This window comes from Grammomys surdaster, unplaced genomic scaffold, assembly GCF_004785775.1.
Source record: "Grammomys surdaster isolate TR1022 unplaced genomic scaffold, NIH_TR_1.0 164, whole genome shotgun sequence".
Lineage (NCBI taxonomy): Eukaryota > Metazoa > Chordata > Mammalia > Rodentia > Muridae > Grammomys > Grammomys surdaster.
In genome coordinates this window covers 2009928-2018149 of record NW_021604612.1, presented here as the reverse complement: position 1 = coordinate 2018149, position 8222 = coordinate 2009928, and the positions used below count along the sequence as shown (strand labels likewise).

Here is an 8222-nt window from a genome sequence, read left to right as displayed (position 1 = left end):
ACACACACACACACACACACACAGAGTAAAATCTTTGTTATACAGACTCAGCTGTTTCTAAGGCGTTGATGATCTGGAGCTGAGACCCTCTCACCTCCCTCCTTTGGTTCCTTTTTTATCCACATGGCAGAGGCAGGCAGAGGGATCTCTGTGAGTTTGAGACCAGCCTGGTCTATAGAGTAAGTTCCAGGACAGCTAAGGCTACTCAGAGAAACCCTGTCTTGAGAAAATAAAAAAGAGAAAACATGGCAGGAGAGATGGCTCAGTGGTTAAGAACACTGACTGCTCTTCCAAGAGGCCCTGAGTTCAAATCCCAGCACCCACATGGTGGCTCACAACCATCTGTAATGGGATCCGATTCCTTTTCCTGGTATGTAGGTATACATACAAATTGAGTACTCATATACATAAAACAAATAAATATTTTTTTTAAAACAAATAAATATTTTTAAAAAAATAGTCTCTTCATTTTTTAATCAACTTTACTGTAATATGAAGTATTCAATTTCAATAAAAATAAATTAAAAAAATAGTCTCTCTATGTAGTCTTGGCTAGCCTAAAACTTGCCAGGTAGACCAGGTTAGACTCCAACTTGCAGTGAGTCTCCATGCCTCTGCTTCCTGACTACTTGGATTACAGGTAGGTGAACTTTCCTGACTGGTTAATTTCTAATCTTAGTCTTGTGACGTAGCTCTAGATGACCTCTGGGTGACCTCTGGGTGACTTCTAGGTGACCTCAAGCTTACAACCCATCCCCTTTACCCGGAAAGCTCTAGAACACACTGCGGAGCCAGCTCAAGGCTGCCACTAGGGACTTGTCCTTGCTGAAGACCGTAGGGAGAGGCTCCCTCTGTGTCTTAGCTCCGTGGGACCCCCCGGACCACCACACGGAATCCTCACTCACACCTCCTGCGGGTTGCTGGGGTCGGAGAGGTAAGGCTGCCAGAAGCCAGCAGCCACATCGCTCGTGGTCAGTGGCGTGAAGCGATCCGCATAGACCTTCATGTCCAGCGGGCGTGTCGGGTGGTACCGCTCGTGAATGCAGAGGGCTGTGGACAGTCCGATGACTCCCGCTCCAACCACGGCCACACGCATCATGCCAGCCTGCAAGACAGAAGATGGAGGGTCCCCCCTCCCAGTCATCGCCGCCTTCACCGTGGCCTCAAGATTCTAGAACGATAGAGGTAGTCATCTAATTCTTTTTAAAGGTCTATTCCATTTTTTGTGTGTCTACATATGTGCATGCACATACGTGTGTGTGTGTGTGTGTGTGTGTGTGTGTGTGTACCTCAGTGCAAGGCACAGGTAGAGGCAAGAAGAGGACATCTATAACCCCCAGAGCCGGGGTTACAGATGGCCGGGAGCCCTGACCTAAACCTGGGTCCTCTGGAAGAGCAGAACACGCTCTTAACCTCTGAGCCATCTTTCCGTCCTCAGTGTTCTCGGCTTACAAGGTCACGTGCCTAACATCACTGAGTTGATAATCATGGCACCTCCCTGGTTGCCCCGCCTCCGAGGTTGGTCCCAGCCACCAGTATTCAGGGTGGTCAGGAGTACTGGCTTCAAATAGCAAAGCTCAACCCAGCTAACTGTCAGCCCTGGGTAACATGCTCCCTGAGCTGCAGCTTAGACATAGTTCAGGGGTGGACGGCTGTGACACCAGTGGCCAAACAGCTCCGGTTCTACAGAGAGCCAACCTCAGCAAACACCTACTGTGCTCCTGAGCCAGAACCACAGCTTCACATATCCTTAACCTAAGCCTCTGGTGTCCTTCTGAGGGCTGCTGTTTTTAGTCTCATTTTACAGATAAGGAAACTGAGGCTCACAATGGAAAAGTGCCTCACACACAGCTCCAGTAAGTGTCGGTGTTGGAATTTCATTTCAAGTAAGTTCTGGACACATTTACTATACCCTTACTATGTGCCATGCTGCCAGCTAGCCAATGGGGTTTTGAGCATGTCTGATGCTGGGTTTGCCCTCAGAACTTGCTCTTCTGGCAGGAGAATAGGCCTGCCTTGGATCACAGGGCTGGCTACACCTTCAGATGTTTTAGGCCTGGCTGCTTTTGACCTTGCTCTAGTCAGAAAGCCGAGGCAGAACAAGGGGACTGTGTGTGTCCGGAAGGGCCAGACTCTTGCCCCCTCTACACTCGGCTGGCCTCCCTCAGACCCCAGCTCCTGGCAACATGGGCCTAGGGCCCTGAACAGCGGATCATTCTCAATATGGCCTAGTTTTGCAAAGCTGGGGTGGCGGCAGGCCACAAAAGCTGGACTCTGCTGGGGTTTCAGATGCCAAACTGGTACCGAGTCCACAAACCGAAGGTGGCAGCTTGAAGCCTGGGCTTGGGTGCTGGGGGTTTAGGGAACAGCCCCTCCCAGCCCCTTTCTCCTCCCCCACCCCATCCCTACCCCAGAGACAAGACCATTTCATTAGTAAAACAGGAGTAACTCCAGTCTCATCAGCTGTCCTGAGGATTCAATGCCAAGCTCTGCAGTGGTTCCTGTTATGGTGCCTGGGAGACCTTCAGTACATGGTAACCAGTACCCAGTACAAGTACTTAGTACTCAGTACACAGTACTCAGTACCCAGTACATAGTACACAGTATATACAGTACAAGTACTCAGTATACAGCACACAGTACTCAGTACAAGTACTCAGTATACAAGTACATAGTGCACTGTATACAGTATAAGTACTCCGTACACAAGACATAGTATCCAGTACAAGTACTCAGTATACAGCACACAATACCACCCAGTACAAGTACTCAGTATACAGCACACAGTACTATCCAGTACAAGTACTCAGTACACAGTATTTAGTACCCAATACACAGTACTCAGTATAGATCACACACAGTTCATAGTACACAGCACACAGTACTAGAAGCTCATAGTGTGCTGGTTTAGTGGGTCAGACACGTTCAGTCTAGTCTACCTCTGACACACTGACTGTGTGAGCCTGGCCAAGTCACTGGACTTGTCTGGATAAGAGAGAGTAGCTCCCAGCCTGGTCAGTGTTAGGGTGATCCCTCCTGGGTTGTGCATTTTCAGTGTTTGAGCCAAGAGAGTTCCGGGAAGCCAGGGGAGCTGCCCTGTGTGAACTGAGCCTGTCTGCTGTCCGCACACTTGCAAGCTGACAAAGCTTCTCCTCTTCTACCACAGCACCCTCTTGCCCCTTGCTCCCCTCACCCCAGCCTGGGAAGGGCAGTGGATGCAAACACCAACTCTCGAGGAAACTCTTGGGTGCTTGGGAGCTCATACAGAACAGCAGTTTACAGATGAGGCGCCAAGGCGCCCTGAGAGTCACATCAGCTCCAGGTTGCGACAGGAGCTGGAGAGAGAACCTACGTCTGCTCTCTCTGATGTTCTGGTTCCCATCCTCACACCACTGAGAAACCCAGGAAAAGACAGGGGTGGGGTGGGGAGAGAGCTGCTGGGGGTGTCGGGAGGGTCTAGACAGGGAAACACATCTGTAATCTGAGTATTCAGGATGTTGAGGCAGGAAGAAGCTACCAGTTACAGGTCAGTCTGGGCTTCATAGCAATTCCTCGGCTCAAAAAGATAAGGGTTGAAAAAGTGGGGGAAGGAAAAAGAAGGAGAGGGGGAGGGGGACCCATGAGGCGGGCCTGGTGGTGCACACTTGTGATCCTAGCACATAAAAGGCTGAGGCAGGAGGATTGCATGGTCACGGTCAGAGGTTACATAGTAACTTCCTGCCTCGAAAGTGAAAGAGGAAAAAAAAGTACAAAGAAGAAACTTTGGATCAAAGCTTGGCCGGCAGGAGGACAAACCCAGAGCGATTGGAAGTCTGGCTCTAATGATGGCTTCGGGAACCAGCTGGAAGGGGCGGAGAGAGGCGAGTGCCAGGCGGGTCCCAGCTTTCCCCACTGTGCGGAACTTCAAGGAGGAACTAGACATCCCTGTGCAGACAGGAAACACTAGACCGTACATGACCCACGGCTGTGAGGAAAGGATCATTTCCCAGGGGTGATAGAAAAGAGTTGTCTCTGTGAGCGGGGGGCTGCAGCCGAATGTTTTCCAGCTGTGTGTGTCCATGTATCTGTATGTGTCTTTATGTGTCCCTCTGTGTGTGTGTGCATGTGTGCATGTATCTCTGTGTGTGTGTCTTTGTGGGTGTGCCTGTGTGTATAGCTATGTATCTGTATGTGTTCTTGTGTGTCCCTCCATGTGTCTGTGCATGTGTGCATGTATGTGTGTGTGTGAACTGTCAACACATAACCTATCAAGATCTTCATAAAGACCCTAGAGGAGACGTACCCATTTTCAGTGGAGGCAGCTGAGGCTGTGACCCAAGACAACCTGTTCGAGAAAAGCAGAGCCCAGGCTAGCCCGACTGTGGAACCCTGTATTCACATTAGTCACATGATTTGAAAAACCCGAGGATGAGGCAGGGGAAGACAAATAGCCTATGTTTGGGAGTCCTGCTATTTCAAAGCCTAAAATGCACCATTTGTGGGACCGTCGGTGGGACAGGATTGGAGGGAGAGGAACGACTCTGAGCCCCACATTTGATACTGACAAGAGTGGCTGCTGATAAAGGACAGTATGTAAGCATGTGAACCTCATCAGAAGCAGAAGCCAGACCACAGAAGCCATGGTCTAGCCTCAGGTAAGATCATTCATGTATGCACTAATGAACTTCTGGGCCTGTGCGTGCATAGCACTGTTATTAAGTCAACCATTTCCTTGTGGTTGCTGACAGTTTTATGTTAGTGGTGCAATTATGCTTTATGGCCAGATATTCTATTCAAGCATGCTTGGAGTGTGTATCCTGGAAGATAAACCAGGGAAGTTACTGCATTCATCAGAGAGGGAGACAGGTAGATAGACAGGCAGACGAGAGAGAGAGAGAGAGAGAGAGAGAGAGAGAGAGACAGAGACAGACAGAGACATAGACACAGAGACAGAGAGAAACACAGAGACACAGAGAATGAAAAAGACAGGGAGAGGGACAGAGACAGAGAGAATCAAAGAGACAGGGAGAGAGACAGAGACAGAGAGAATCAAAGAGACAGGGAGAGAGACAGAGACAGACAGAGTTACAGAGACAGAGAGACAGAGAGAGAATGAGATTATAGAGTCAATATGAGAATGGGACAGGAGAGTCTATTTGGACCCTACTGTCACTAAGACACAAAACGCAATGGAGACAACGCAGCCCCTCCCCCTCACAGCTCCTCTAGGAGACGCCTTCTTTATCATCCTAAACCAGGGACAGAAGTTGAAGCCGAGGAGGCACAACTGGAGGCTGGTGTGGGACTCCAGAGCTCAGCCCGAATGCACCTCATAGCAGCAGTCAGTCGGCACGGACTTTTCTCTTTGTCTCTCTGCTTATAACCTTTGTCCCCTCGAAAGCAATCAGAGGAGGCAGTTTGTGCCTCTGTCATGTACACTTAATGGAGAACACGAAGGACTGGTGAAACTAAAAAGCCGTAATGAGGCACAGAGATGAACACAAGCCAGTTCTGCCCGGTCCACACACCATGTGGCTGTACCTTGTGTGGTTGATATTCCCTGTTTATCTTTAAATTGGGACCACAGTTCTGAGACATTGATTATCAAACCACCTACCCAGCGTAATGATAGACACCGTTTAGGGAGCGTTTATTAGGTACGGCTGAGGGCCGGGCGTTTTCTATCCATCTGTCTTCTAATCCTCAAATTCACCCTGTGAGGCAAAGACCCACATCCGGAGACTTCAAGATGGCTCAGCTGGTAAAGCTGCCACCGAGCCTGCCGAGCTGAGTTCTGCTCCTGAGACACCCCCCAACCCCAACCCCATGGTGGAAGGAGAGAACTCAGTTCCAAAAGTTGCCCTTTGACGTCCACCTGCAGAGCGTGGCTCATATGAATTCCCCCACCCCATAGCAATAATCAATAGCATAATACAAACTTTGTTCGAAGATTCCACGTTCCAGGGGCCGGGGGTGGATGGGGACTGAGCCTTGGAGAGGTGGCGTCTGAGCCTTCAGTTCTCTTCTGACACGTACACCAGGGAGGTACAGTGTTATCTTTCAGGGGGACACTTTCCCAAGTCTGTCCCTTTTGGGTCACCAATCTCAGGCGCTGGTGTTGAGCCTGGATTGTTGACATGGAGAGGACACTGGGGAAGACACTATGTTGTTTCTGTCCCCTGTCCCAATTCAAGTGCGTCTTCACTTACCACTGGTACCACGGGTCCAGAGAAAAATGTCCTGGGGGTGCAGGTTCCTGTCTCCAGCAGGGATGCTCCTGACTCTCCGGGCTGTGTTGACTTCAGCCCTCTGCCCACCAGCTAGGACTGGAACACAAGGTCAAAGTCTTCAGCAGTGGAGGGGGCACAGAGCAAGGGGTGGGGCTGGGCACTGTGCTTCTCTGGGAGCAAGACTCGGTCTGGCCAAGGAACCTTACGTCTCCTCCCTCTAGCGAGCTGCCTGACTTTTCTGGCTGGTCCCAAGCCCCTGCGGACAGGCCTGGGGGGAGGGAGGGGTTCATAGGCACAAGCCAGCTGGAGATGAGCCTCCCCCCACCCCCACTGCTTGCTGCACCCCAGCAGAGGGGAGGACCGTTCCCTGGGCCACCTAGGCCAAAGGCACAGGACAGGGCCTTCCCGGCCAGCCAGCTAGCTCACTGCTGTTCTGGGATGCTGGACAGATGAGGCTGAGAAGGGCCGGCTGCCTGCCTGGGCTGTGTGGATGTGTGGCTCTCTGCTTCAGTATCCCAGAGACGAAAGCAGCAGGATTCCAGGTCCTTCTTCTGCCAAGGCTAGAACCTCCAACCGGGAGATGGTGAGACCAAAACACATCTGGCTGAACAGGTAAGGCTACTGAGGCCGAGGGAGGGAGGGGAGCTGTGATGGTCCAGTCTCTAATGCCAGTTTCTACTTCAGCAACATTCACCAAAGAGGAAGATGGTGAAGGAAGCATGTGTAACAGGGGAGAGAGGGGGTGGGGGCCACAAGCACGCTAGGCAGGCATTGTGCCTCTGAGGTAAGGCCTTAGCCTGTTCTTACATAACAATAACAAGCACCCAAGGGCATAGCCCACTTTTCACTTCTTACCCTCAGACCTTGCAACCCTAGCCAAGTTCCTCGTGACTGTGATGTACTCGGAAGTTCACAAAAGCGAGCTGCTGTGTTGTGTCTGTTCCTTATTCCCATCCTACAGGGCTCTGTGTTTGGGTGAGCAGAAGAGAGCAGGTCTGAGCACTTCAGCTGAACCAGCCCTTTAAGGTGTATGCTGTTCTTCACAACTGTCACATCAGAGCTGGGAGCTGGTACCCTGAGAGCCAACTGTGTTCCTGCCAAAAACCCAGGGCTGGCTGGACGCTACTGCATATGCCCACTGGAAATTATGACACACTTAGTCAGAAAGCTCGAATGAGAATGTCCTTAGTCCCAAACTAGACAGAGACAAACTACAGCTCCATTTCCCACTCATCCGTCTGTCTGTCTGTCTGTCTGTCTGTCTGTTTGTCTGTCATCTGTCTCAATGTCTCTCTGTCTCTTTTTCTCTATCTCTCTGTTCCTTGGTATCTCTCCTTGTCTCTATCTCTCTGGATCTCTGCCTCTGTCTCTCTTCCTCTCTCCCCCATTCTCTCGGTAAGAAATTATCTCCCCAAGTCACTCAGAAGAGGCCCAAAGTGATAGTCCTTCAAATCAGAGGCCCCAGAGCGATGGCAGCCAGAGTAAAAGATCCTTCCACCCACTGCCTGGTCGATTGAACAACACACACTCAGGCCAGGGCAGAACTGGAGAGAATTCTCAAGTCAGAAGTCAGGGTAGGAAGGAGATGTAGGTGGTAAATAAGCCCTCTGCCTGGAGCCGGGTCAGAGTCTCTCGGCAGCCAGACTGGCCTCTGACTTGCTGCCAAGGTGAGAATGGCCCTGAAAGTCTGGTCCTACTGCCTCTGCCTCCTACGTGCCAAGAGTACAGTGTGCTGGACCATGCTGCTTGGTGAGAGCTGGGGCGGAGACCCAGGTTTTTCTTCTGCCTGCTGGGCAAGCACTCTGCCTCTTGGCTCTCTCTATCTCTCTCTGTCTCTCTCTCTCTGTCTCTGTTTCTCTGTCTCTCTCTGTCTCTCTGTCTCTGTCTCTCTCTGTCTCTGTTTCTGTCTCTCTGTCTCTCTCTGTCTCTCTGTCTCTGTCCCTCTCTGTCTCTGTTTCTCTGTCTCTCTCTGTCTCTCTGTCTCTGTCCCTCTGTCTCTCTCTGTCTCTATTT

The 8222-nt window shown here is 50.9% G+C and overlaps 1 protein-coding gene across 15 annotated transcripts in view; it reads right to left on the bottom strand.

Annotated features, from left to right (window-relative positions):
- The window catches only part of Dao (D-amino acid oxidase), a 23140-nt gene that overhangs the window by 12131 nt on the left and 2787 nt on the right, over positions 1–8222 (bottom strand). For 6 of the 15 annotated variants that reach the window (XM_028765531.1, XM_028765535.1, XM_028765536.1 and 3 more), the window contains 4 exons: positions 6636–7174; positions 6189–6305; positions 5919–6103; positions 906–1105 (listed from right to left, as the gene is read on the bottom strand). In XM_028765531.1, coding sequence (XP_028621364.1) covers positions 906–1099 — 194 coding nt within the window. In that variant the 5' untranslated portion in view covers positions 1100–1105; positions 5919–6103; positions 6189–6305; positions 6636–7174. Of the gene's footprint in view, positions 1–905; positions 1106–5596; positions 5694–5918; positions 6129–6188; positions 6306–6415; positions 6435–6635; positions 7175–8222 lie in introns of those variants that run through there. The other 9 variants (XM_028765533.1, XM_028765539.1, XM_028765540.1 and 6 more) reach the window with 9 other exon arrangements.